The sequence below is a fragment of the Trachurus japonicus genome, chromosome 9 (genome assembly GCF_045865225.1).
Source record: "Trachurus japonicus isolate A0001 chromosome 9, Traja_1.0".
In the NCBI taxonomy this organism is placed as follows: domain Eukaryota; kingdom Metazoa; phylum Chordata; class Actinopteri; order Carangiformes; family Carangidae; genus Trachurus; species Trachurus japonicus.
The window spans coordinates 25,443,160-25,455,277 of NC_140915.1; the positions used below are offsets into that span (position 1 = coordinate 25,443,160).

The window sequence follows — 12,118 nt, forward strand, 5'->3', positions numbered from 1 at the left end:
CTCAAAGAGACAGACGTTGAACTTAAGCACCTTTAGGAGCTCAGCAGACGACTAGATTATGTTTGTAGGTTTTAGACCAGTGGGCCAATATGTAAAGGTAAAAGGACTGTCTACGTAAAAAAAAGAAAAAAATAGGACAGACCTGAGTTATGCATGTTGGTCCCCACAAGCTCATCCTCCATCAGCAGCGTCATAGCAGTTTTTCTTTCCTTTACCTCACCAAACTTTCATCACCATCCTCATCCCCACATGTTTCTGCTTGGCTTTCTCTCGGGACCTTGGGGAACTTTGTCTTTAACAGACTGAAAACTAATTTCAACACAGCTGACATTTCACGGGCACTCAGGGCCTTTTTTTTTAACCTAACGACACAATTTAAACTGTTCAGTGGAGACATTTTACTCTCGCCGGTCCTGCAGCCACACAGCTGCACTGGAGAGGCGGAGAGGGAAGTGGATGGAGGTCAGGACAGCGTTGTAGGCATTTTACCTAATGGACCTTTGCACTGGACGTGTGAAACACTTCACTTAACACAGCCTCCGGGCACAAGATTGGCATGTGTGCGCTTTCTTGTTTTTGCATCTACATGGTCTGCATGTCTTTAAGGTGACAGTGTTAAAGGACAAAGTGCTGACCCTGACCCACTGCAGGCCTGAGGGTGGGACATTTTTGCCCTTTAGAGAGAAAGATAAAAGTTAAAAGTAAAATCTCCTCGTGAGGTAAATCAAAAAACTCTCCCAAGTTTCTTTGTGTTGTTTAAAATTTGGATTCACATACTTGCCACTAGATGGCAGAGTGTGAAATCAACCCATAAACTTCTAAAGGCGATCTAAAGGAGGCTGGACAAGATAAACAAAAAGCATCATTTAATGTACAAGAAGGAAAATTAACAATATACGCAGGCAGACGAGTGCACACAGCTTCAGAAAATGGAAACAGGAATGAACATGGTACCACTTCAATTAAGTCTTGAGATTAACCTGATAAATGGCTGCAACTGCCGTGGGAACTACACAAATTATCTGAAGCATTGTTTCAGAGGAAGCTGAATTATCTGCTGTGAAAGCTGTGACGAAAAAATCTTAAGAACAAAGTAAAATTAGAAAAGTGCAGAATTTCAATTAAATTACCAAAAGTAGTGGCACATCTTACCACATGATGATGCAATTAGAAAAGTCACATTTACAAAGCTGTCAACCAGTTGAGCAGCTGTACTTTGATAGTAAGTACATTCTACAACAAGTACCACGCAAACACTGCCGTGCTCTGACATTACAAGTACATTATTACAAGCTAAAGGAGGAGTCACAGTTTCCTGATAATTGATCTTTAAGCCAAGTATTAAAAGATTTGAAAGTTCAAAACATAGTGCGAACACATACAAGCTGCTTACAAGTCCATCTTCTCTGTCCACACACATACACAGTCAGTTGGCATGAGAGTGCAGGTACCTTTTTTATGAGACCTACAGGATACTTTCCCCAAGACACCCGATTACAATGTAGTAATAAATGCTTGTTAATTATTAATGAAGGTAAGTAGATGTGAGGCGTTTCATATAATGTGTCTCAAGAAAAGAGAAGGAAAAACACTGTTCGGCTCAACAAGAGCATATTGTCCGAATGAATTTTAAGTGTTTTGTGAACATAAGCTTGAGTATAAAACATACAGATAGTGATGTGTTAAAAAATAAAAGCCTTTCAACACTTCTTCGTGAATACTTACAGCAGGGGTGAGAACACGATCCCGGTGACAGTGATACATGTCCAATGGGAGCCAAGTGCAACGGATTGAAAGCATGTGCCATAATTTGTAAGTTTGCAAGAACAAGTAACAACAAGATTATTCAAGTTTTCAGAGGAAGTTGCACTAAAAAACCCCCCATCACACCTTTTCACAGTCCTGTGAACGGCAAACACTGCACCTCTTGGTCTCCTTCCAGCTGGGTGATCCTTCATCTGCAATATAGCTACAAAACCAGCAGGGGGCCCCAACCTCAACCTTATCTCTTCTTCTCATCTCATGGCGTTGAGGCAGATGGTCACAGTGTCACTTCGTTAGCAGGGAATACTATTATTACAAGTCACATTCATTTTAAAGCAGGTACCAACACTTAAGTCCACACAGGGGTCAGACTACACTGAACTAGACGTCTGTGGTACGGATGCCGTCGTCATCCAGGCTGAAAGGGAAACTGCAGTTGGTGTGAGGCTGAGGCTGAGAGCGGTGCCTCCGGCGCCCGCTGGCCACATCCCCCGACGCTGTGAGGAGCCCCAATCCGCTGGCCGAAGGTGGGGGATTGGTGGTGGGGCAAGGGACCGGGGTAGAGAGGGAGTTGGAGGAGGAGGAGGTGGATGAAGAGGTGGAAGAGGAGGAAAGAGAAGGCAAGTTGGGCACGGAGCTGAAGGCGCTGTCTTCATCTTCTGCGTCCATGATGGTGGGCTCACTCATTGGGACGGGCGTCCAGGGCTGCCAGCCCGGCGCCACAGAGCAGGACTTGATCAGCTGAGGCCTGCGCTCATCGCTCTGTTGACCACGAGATGCAGACGAGGCATTGTGACTTCGGTAGAGTGAAGACGCACGTTTAAATGAAAATCCCTGCAATTAGAGAGACAAAAAAAATCATCAGTATCCATCAGAATCAAAAGTTTCACTGTTTTTTGAAGTCTGGCCGCAGAGAAGAGGGAGGGAGACAAAGCAGTTACCTTAGGGGGACATCTGAACTCCTGAATCTTCGTCTCAATGTCCCTGATCCAACTGTGCATCTCTTCTGGGGAGTCAGTCTGCAGAGGAAAGTTAGAAGATTAAGCACGACTATGTCATTTTCATACCAGCCACTGGACTAGTTTGTCCTGTTATCGCATTTTCAAATCGAAGCCAATCTGGTTTGAAAGTCTGAGCCTGGAGATACAAGCCTATATTCATCTGTCAACAACCAACATACAGATCATTCCTCTGTGCCTCCATTGTTGTATCTACAAACAAGTAAAAACACATGAATGAGCAAAACTAAATCTGAAACATGAATCCTTCATGATGAGGATGAACATGGGCGGTGTAGTTTATTTTGATTCCCACATACACTGTTCTGCAGCCACAAATATGAGACTGTTGATGGTCTGTATTAATCCACAAAGAATCTGCCACATATGCACTATTTTTGTAGTAAGTAAGTAAGATTTGCCCAAACCTACAGTGCCCATTGTCTCAGGAAATTAGGCTACATTGAAATTACATTAAAAAATGTAATTGAGACCCTTTTGAAATGAACATCTTGTGCTTGCATAGGATTTGTGTTGGTCAAGCTGGTCGCTGGCTGACATAAGCAGACGGCCGCTAGTGCTAAGCTAATGTAAGCTTGTGTTGCACAGTTGGATGGCTTTAGTTGTAACTCATGAGCATTTCATTTCAATCTTTAGTGTGTTTAGCAGAGACATGAAGGAAAACATACTGGACAGATTATGATAGTATTAAAACAATTAGCAGTTTGCAAGCCTAGTTTTGATCATCTACAAGCAGATATACTGTATCGCTATCAGGCTTTTAAAACTCACAAATGTTAATAACAGGCTCAAATTTCAATGTGTAATATTTATAGTTAGGCTACTTTTAGTTTAAGATGATTTGATAGTAATTTTTCATTTTGATGTCTGCACTTCCACTGCGATAATAATCTGTAAAACCTATTTTTGTTTACGCATGACTTTTTTTTTGTTTAAATGTTTGTCATGGTTCCTTTTTTTTCTTACACAGACAAAAATAAAAGTGCTCGTGTTTGCAGCCTCTCTGTCTCTCTCTCTCTCTCTCTCTCTTGCACTTCCCATCTGATCAGACCCTTGCCGTCTCCATCAGCTGTTCTCCCAGGGGGAGGAACAGGATGTTATTGTTGTTATGGTAACAGATGGCTGTGCCCATTTCACAAAAACAAACTTTCCGTGCCACACATCAGCAGTAGAGCATTTAGGGAAAACAACTCAACAACATCAGATCACATACACCTGGGACTGCAGACTTTCCCTGCTCATTAGGTCTGTGTTACATTGATACAGACTTGAAAAATAAGTGAGTGAGATTTTACCTGAATGTAGAAAGTTCGGGAGCTGGTGATGATCTCAAACAAGTTGTCTCTTAGCAGGAGATCCCTGAAAGTGAAAAATGATCCTGCTAAAACATACAGTGGCTAGAAGGGTGGGTGACACAGTAGTCTGAGTGTACTGCAGAGCTACTAGCTCTTTCTGTTTATTTCACAATTATATTGTATTAAGATTTATACAAGTGGCTGTTGCACATCAAATTAAGCATACTTTCTATTTAGATTGCACATTGCAAAGGAAAAACTCCAAATTGTGTCTGAGACTATGATGCTTCTAGTGGTTCAGGAGGAAATGAAAAGCAGAAACAGGCCGAGAGATTTATTATAGTGGTAAATACCAGTCAGAATTGCACTGCACTTATATTGCATGGTTTTCACAAAATTTGGGGTTTGTGTCGGCTATATAATAGGAGGAGGCTCAGATTAAGTTGGTCTGATGTGTTCAAGCTGAAATAACTCATAGGATGGGTTTTAATCCAAAGGCGAGGGATGTTTAGTGTCTATTAAAACACGTGAAAGCTATTGATGAAATTAAAAACCTTCTTGTCCCGGTTGTCTGCATTTTTAAGAAGGTGACCAACATTAGTTTGTCAGTATCTTTGTTTAAATAATCTTGTAGGCCTACTGATGTGTTTTCGCCATGGTTATGTATATGTATATGCGTGTACATAGCATGTGTATATTTCTGTATGTGTATTGATATGTGTGTGTGTATTGTTATGTAATTTTTCTTTTTTATTTCTGCGCTGTAAAGCACTTTGGCTGACCGTGAGAGGTCTTTTAAACGTGCTATATAGATAAAAGTGAACTGCTCCATGTTTGAGCCTATTCATAGACAGCTAAAACATGGAGAGGCAGATAAAAAATAGTTTTACAACTGCCACAATGCAGATGCTGTTTATACCAGTGTGTTATCTGTTCATATGGAAATCATATATTTGCATTATCTTTACATCCATATCAGATAAAAAAAGCAGATGCAGAGAAGGTAAAAGTGTGGGAGAATTTGACTTAGGGATTCGCAGTTGACTCACCCTGACTTGACGAGACATTCATGGACCTTCTGAATGTCTCTCAGTGGAATAGCTCGGAGAGGCTCCTTCTCCTGAGACAAACATGAGCCCAATTCAGACATGGTCAGACAAAGACCACAGTCACACAGAAAGAGACAGGAAATAGAAAGAGAAAAAAAAGTCTCCTCACTGTCTCAGATTTGTAGTAACTGACTGTGTTGTCATCCAGGGTGAAAAACCGCCTCTTCCAGCTTTTTCTCTTAAAAAAAAAACAAAAAAAACCAGCACATTACAGATTCCACATAGATTTGTTTTATTCAAACACAGAGTTAATCAGTTATAAGTAGCTGGGTACTCACCACATTTCCCTGTTTCACACAGTAACCACATCTCAGCACGCCTGGCCTGTTGCCCTTCCTCTCTCTCCCATCTGTCTCTTCACTGTCATTCTGAAACATTTCAACATAACCATCTCTATTAGCATTATAACAGTAACTGCTCTCAGATGTATGAGACTAGTTTTTTTTTTAGTTTTTTTGGTAACATTTGGGGATTTGGGCCTCCTCTCCTTTACCTGGATGGGAGTGTGCACCACCACACCACCTATGATCTCAGCCTTGTAGGCCTGCTGTCTCTTCCCTCCCTGAGTCTCACTGATCACCGCGGTCACATCTGACCTCGGAGGTGCATGGCCAGATTTAGGAACCTGTCGAAAAAAAAAGGTAGGATAACATTAATTACACTGCCATTAGCATGTGTAAAAACTGATTGGGTAACGTTTTCTCTAACAGCCAGGAGGTCGTGGTTTAATTCCCACTGGGAGCCCCTGTGCTGGAGCACAACAACTGTGAAATGTTCTGGATGAAAGCATCCAACTTCAGTTCACTGAGCGCTTACTTTGACCACACACGTGCCAAATTACAATTAAAAGTTAACTGTAGATTTAAGAGAAAAACAGCTGGAAAGTGCTCTGCTATCAAGTCTCTAAGCTGGTTTGGCTCGACATATTAGCAGTGCTGTACTCCATTAATTATACAGAGAGATGTCTCAGAGCTGTTACTTAGCCTACACTTATTGATATAAATGGGGTGGACAATCCAAATTATCATAAAGTTGAACCAACATTTCTCTAAAACAACATAAACATGAACATAATAACCTTAATGAAGCAGAGATTAGTGCGCGCACATCATAAACTGGCAGCTGAGTGTGGCTCAAACACATACGCCCATCACTAAAATCTAAACTCCCCCACCCTGATGTGGCTGAGGAAGAAAAATATATCAAATCATTTAAAGGGCTGCATTTTACATACTTTATCTTTGGGAATTTAAGGCCCAGAATCCATTAGTCTGTGTTTTATTTCTATTCCTTCCTTGACAGTCTGCCCATTGTGTTTTAGAAAGTGTTTTCACACAGTTTCATTGAGGCTAAGAAGCTCAGAGAAGAAGGCGGCAAAGCAGCCCTCCAATCGAAGGGGAAGTGAAAGAGAGTGAGCAGAGCTGCTTCCTGTGTAAGTGTGCAGGTGAGAGAGAGAGAGACACACTCTTCTGTGTCATCTGCTGTCAGGACACATTTGGATGACACCGGTTATAGAAGGCAGTGTCGCCAAACAAACACAAATATGATGCAAATGCAAATGTGCGCATTATGCTCTTTCGCACACATACGTGGCCTTTTGACACCTCCACCACAGTGATGTGAGTGTGTTATCGCTCACAATTGTGCACATTCACAATTTCCTCATTCATTAAGTGTGTCAGAGAGTAGATGTAGGCAACCCGCTGGTATATGCACCCACCCAGGTCAGACCGGCGTTAGCAACACCACCGCAAGCTGCAGCTTCCTGCGCTCAGGTGGAAAAAAATCTCTCATCAATAACTGTAACATTAGTCTCTTTCTAACTCTGCATTAGACAAAAGCATCTGGTTCTAATTGTGTGTATGTCTGTGTGTGTGTGTGTGTGTGTGTGTGTGTTGAACTCACGGTGATCTTGCTGGCCCTGTTGAGAGCAGCCACCCAGTCCCTCATGTCAGTCACATCGTTGGCTTGAAGGAAGTACCGCCGCGAAACTGCATTGATGACTGCAGAAATAGACATCCTTTCCATGAATTTCCACAATAAACGCATTATATAATCATATCACATGTGTAAACAAAATTAATGCCATTGTGCGCTAGCTACTGCATGAGACTGACTCACTGTTTCCCTGAAAAACACTCACCAAAACAGAACTCTGTCTTGGGCTTTTGCTTCGCTGTGGCCTCACTCACCTGAGAGGAGAGGAGAGGAGAGGAGAGGAGAGGAGAGGAGAGGAGAGGAGAGGAGAGGAGAGGAGAGGAGAGGAGGCAAAGTGAAAGAAAAAGGAGGAGGAGACACAGGGAGGGGAGAAGAGAAGAAACTGTTCATATCTTTGATGTCTGTTTGACTCAGAGTGTCCAGGGAGGAGCTGTCAGCACAACTGTGCACTGAAGCCAGATGTCATTATCTCTGGTTAGCTCAGCGAGCACCCTGACATCTGGAAAACTTCACAAAGTCTGCTCCGGCTCCGCGCCGCATGTGACCGTTAACTATTAGAGCAGATAAACCAGACATCTCCTGTATCTGTGGAGCCTATTTGCATGTTTCTATTTGTGTGCACTCTGAATTCCTGCATCCACGTACACACACACATGCCCACATGTTGAAGCATCTCCACAGGACTTTATGTAACTACAACCCACAGAAGAGGGACACGACAGGCAGTCGACAGACCGGTTTACCTTGGAGATGTAGGTTAGTTTCAGACTGCCAACAAAGCTGGCTCCACTGGGCAGGTTCTGCATGCAAACACAAACACACAGACTCGTCATTGGCTCAGGGTCCAAGGTTACATGGCTTCTATTGGTCAATTTCACTTCCTCTTGCTGTTTGTGCAAGCGTGTGTCATGCATGTGTGAGTGGAGCACCTGAGGGTTGTCCATATACCACAGCAGAGCATTTCCCTGTGTGTCGAGGATAAAGTATCGTCTCTGAAAGCGGCAGCTGTTCTCCTTCTCCTCGATGTCCAGGAAGCCGCAAACACGGTTCAGCCGGTCCACGTACGGCATGCTGCTGCTGCTGCTGCTGCTGCTGCTGCTGCTATCACATATCACTGGGACAGACGGACACGGAGAAAGACAGAGAGTCAAGTCAGATGGACAATGGGAGCCAAAATGTAAAGGCAACGACAGTAGGACACAGACAGAAAGGCAGAGACGAGCAGATGTGGAGGATAAACCATCTTTCATTTCGTGTTCGAATACACACACACACACACACACACACACACACACAGGAAGAAAGAGACCCGCTCACACTCAGCAGTTTTTCATGTGACGTGATTGAGGCTGAGCAGCAAACCCTGCAGCCCAAGGCTGAGCTGAGGCCCTCCACCACAGCCAAAAATTACAGACTGCACTCAAGATCTGCACACACGCACATTTCCACTGGCCAGAGAAGAGAAGGAGGGAGGAAGGAGAGGGAGAGGGGAAAAAGAGGAGAGGAGGAGTAGGGTGGTGGAAGTTCATTAAGACGATACCATGTGAATCACAGTGCTGCTGATTGACAGCAAAAATCAAGACCCATTCAGCCCAGACACTCAGGTATGCCGACGGTATTTCGATCGGGTTTGCTTTCCAGGAGAATTTCATCTATGGCAGACGTCTGACAGTAAATTTAAGATGTTTTTTTTATACTCTGGGGGAGCTGGGAGGTTTCTGGCATGGCGAGAGCTCCATTTTATAATCTTGTCCTCCTTAAGTTACTAGCGGAACTTTTCAGTCCCTCCAATGTCATCGTCTCTCTTTGCAGACTAAACGTGAAGGCCTCACAATGACAGATTGTAAACAGTCAGACGCACTGAAGAAAAAAATGCAAAGCAGTCTTTCTGCACTTTTTCCATTCCACACATCTTTACTTCTCCAGATATTTGAATTTATGGAAAAGACAGAGCACAAAGGTAGAATGATGGCAAACGAGAATAAAAATTATAACTCAAGAGACAGTCATATAAAATGTATAATCAGGCCTGAACAGCTGTTCTGCCTGACAATACTTTCAGAGCACTGTCTTGGCTGGAAAACTTTCAGGAGATGGAAATTATTTCCATGAGAAATGTCACACACAGATCACCCAACAAAACGCAGACAAACCTACTGTAAGTAATAACAGCCGACACATGAGGCTGCATCTTCACTCTGCTGGTGGATCTGCTGTGAAACTGTGTTCAAGTCAATGGTTTGGAAAAATACTTCATTTTGAAACTGCTTTGAAAAATTTTGTGGGCTGTGCTTGTGATGTGTCAGACATCCACCATGTTTTCTTTTGCTATCGTAATAGGTCAAACACACAAACCATTCAGAGGAACTTTTCACAAACTCTGGGTATAATGGAAAATCGAAAAACATGCAGAGGGCAGATACCAATGCTGAGTCTGGTACACTCACACACGCACACACAGACCCATGTTCGTGCACACTTACACACATACAAACCAATTTGAGAACCATAAACCATCTGGCTAAACCATTACCAGGAGAAGCTGTGGTAAGGCTTTGGCCTCTATGGCAAAACTTTACCAATAAATAGAATTCAGTCTTTAGCAGATTCATTTGAAACAGGATGAGACAAATCTACAAGTTAATGTAAACACAAAGTGTGTGTACGAAGACAGAACGGAGCATATACATCACAGCAGTGATATCAAAGGTATTTCTTTTACCACATCCAGGGTAGTGAAGTGAAACCCACCTACACCCAGTCTGCACATCTGCTTTATTTGTGTCCAGCCTCTTTTCAGATTAGCAGAAACCAATAGTGAAAATGTTGAGGTGAATTCTTTAATTGGTATCAGTTATAAAAGGATTAAAGGAGATATTAAGTAATAGAGTGTCAGAATGACAAAGGTCAAACTCGGTGCAGCTGAGGCTGAATTATCCCACACAAGACCCTCAACCCTGCACTTCCCTCTCTGTGGCCTCGCTCTTGGTTTGCCTGGTAAAGCCTCCCTTTAAACGCCATCCCACTAATTTGTCATTAATCGGTGCCATTAATCATTTTCTGAGCTCAAGTGTCTTACATTCCCCGTTTTTCTCTGCTACTGAGGGATATCATCTATAAAGATACATTAACATGTTAGGCCTTCATATTTTTAGGGACTGTGTTAAAATGATCAGGGATTATCTTTTTATGAAAAAAAGGAGGGAGACCTTAAATCCCCAGTCCAAATATTTAATATTATCAGTTCATCTTTTGCTACCAGTCACTGGCTGTGTGGTAATAACCGTTCAATTGACAGCACTTGGTTCAGTAGTAGGGTGGCTGTCATTTCTAAAGTAAAAAATATTTCATGATTAATCAAGTCGATACTGTTTTATAATTTGGAGACATTCAGGTCAGAGGATGTTACAAAGCCTGGAACCACAAGGTTCAGCCCCCATCCCCACCCCAGAAAGTTTCCTACAGCTCCTAAACTCATCACATAAATAACCTGTCATTGCAGCTCTAAAATAGATAAAATGGTAAAATAATATAGAATATTTTCCTCTAAGATGTGGTGGACTATATTGTAGCATTGCAGTAGTCAAATAAAATACTTTAAAACAGTGAGTATTTCTGGGTAATTAGCTGTTAGTTTGCAAGTTGTAGGCTACCCTGCGTTTTGGACAGATCGATTAACTGATCACAAAACTATTTCTTCTTGATGAGATTGGTCACTTTCTGCTTTCACACCACTGAATGGCACTGTTAACCCCTGACGTGCACGTATAACGTGATGGTGAGGCTGCAGTGAGAAAAAAAACAAAAAAAAAACGTTGAAATGCGCTCAGGCAGAAGTTAGTAAGCGACACCTGACACTTACATATGGTCAGCTCAGATGACCTGCCCTGACTCACCGACCACTCACCGCCACTCCTACTGGAGATACACACACACACACACACACACACACACACACACACACACACACACACACACACACACACACACACACACACACACACACACACAGAGTCCCAGTCGACGGACTACTTACCCTGTGCTGTGGAGAGTCAGTGAACGCCGCAGCCAGCGCCCCGCACGGCTACGAAGCGCAGAGGAGAGACGCGAGTTTGACGAATAGGAGCATGGTAGATCAGCTTTTTAACAACTTTAACAAACTACAGACGTCTACAAAGCCGGCGTGCATCGGCCTGTCACACTCTCGTCTATTTGTTTGTGTGGTCGGATTAGAGAAGACTTGTCTTTTTTTTTTCCGGGTAGGACGTTTCGTTATTAGAATAAACCAGCCCCGGATGTGATCTATGCGTCCTCTCAGCTCCGGCCGGGTCCTCCTCCTCCTCCTCCTCCTCCTCCTGCTGCTGCTCCGCTTCTCGTGCTGTTGCGTTCACATAATGAGGAACTAAACTGAGCTCAACAGGCTCAACTGCCCTTTTCTAACCTCGTGTATTGTTATTTCAACAGACAGTGGTGCAACTCCGGCCTCTAGTTCTGTGACTGACTGCCTTCACCCATTCACCCAGGCTTGAACGGAGACGAAATAAAATGTAGCCTATACAGTATCGTGCACCATCTCCTCTTCCTGCAGCTGCCTGCGATGTGTTATCTCGCTTCTTCTCAGGTGGTAATTTGAGAAGTGGGTCACACACACACACACACACACACACACACACACACACGGACTCACGTAGGCCTACAGAGGCTATTTGTCTGAAGACACTGTGACATAATGCACCATAATCTTCACCATCACAAATAAATAACCTACCACCGACCTGAAACTAACTGTGTCTGCAGCCTTAACCCTCACACAGGCATTTAGTACAGTAGTGAGGACACGGTGAACAATGGAGCAATTCATACACCTGCCATAGGGAGGTGTGTGTGTATGTGTGTGTATGTGGGTGTGTGTGAGTGACAGGTGCAAGAGTTGGTGGTAAAAAAAAAAAAAAAGCTTCCTGTTCTTTAGAGTCCTGTAAAACTAGCAATGGGA

The 12,118-nt window shown here is 43.2% G+C and overlaps 1 protein-coding gene across 4 annotated transcripts; it reads right to left on the minus strand.

Annotated features, from left to right (window-relative positions):
- Window positions 1-854: 854 nt before the first annotated feature.
- plekha2 (pleckstrin homology domain containing A2) lies at window positions 855-11,347 on the minus strand. Of its 4 annotated transcripts, none has more exons than XM_085786939.1 (12): window positions 11,162-11,347; window positions 8,055-8,239; window positions 7,869-7,925; window positions 7,331-7,379; window positions 7,093-7,190; window positions 5,681-5,812; window positions 5,466-5,555; window positions 5,297-5,365; window positions 5,128-5,198; window positions 4,079-4,142; window positions 2,706-2,783; window positions 855-2,598 (listed from the first exon to the last, which is right to left on the minus strand). In XM_085786939.1, exons 2-12 carry the CDS (start codon window positions 8,193-8,195, stop codon window positions 2,146-2,148), a joined length of 1,302 nt encoding a protein of 433 aa, XP_085643065.1. In that variant the 5' UTR covers window positions 8,196-8,239; window positions 11,162-11,347; the 3' UTR covers window positions 855-2,145. The 4 variants fall into 4 exon arrangements, with proteins under 4 accessions (XP_085643065.1, XP_085643062.1, XP_085643063.1 ...); XM_085786936.1 differs by having other exon boundaries at window positions 8,055-8,205; window positions 11,155-11,347; XM_085786937.1 differs by having other exon boundaries at window positions 8,055-8,208; window positions 11,155-11,347.
- Window positions 11,348-12,118: the final 771 nt, after the last annotated feature.

Excerpts from the sequence above, each read along its gene's own strand:
- plekha2 (XM_085786939.1), bottom strand. The coding sequence starts at position 8,195 with ATGCCGTACGTGGACCGGCTGAACCGTGTTTGCGGCTTCCTGGACATC. Across the intron at positions 5,813-7,092 it reads ACAGGGCCAGCAAGATCACC|GTTCCTAAATCTGGCCATGC; the intron begins GTGAGTTCAACA and ends TTTTTTCGACAG. Across the intron at positions 5,366-5,465 it reads GTGTGAAACAGGGAAATGTG|AGAAAAAGCTGGAAGAGGCG; the intron begins GTGAGTACCCAG and ends TTTTTTTTTAAG.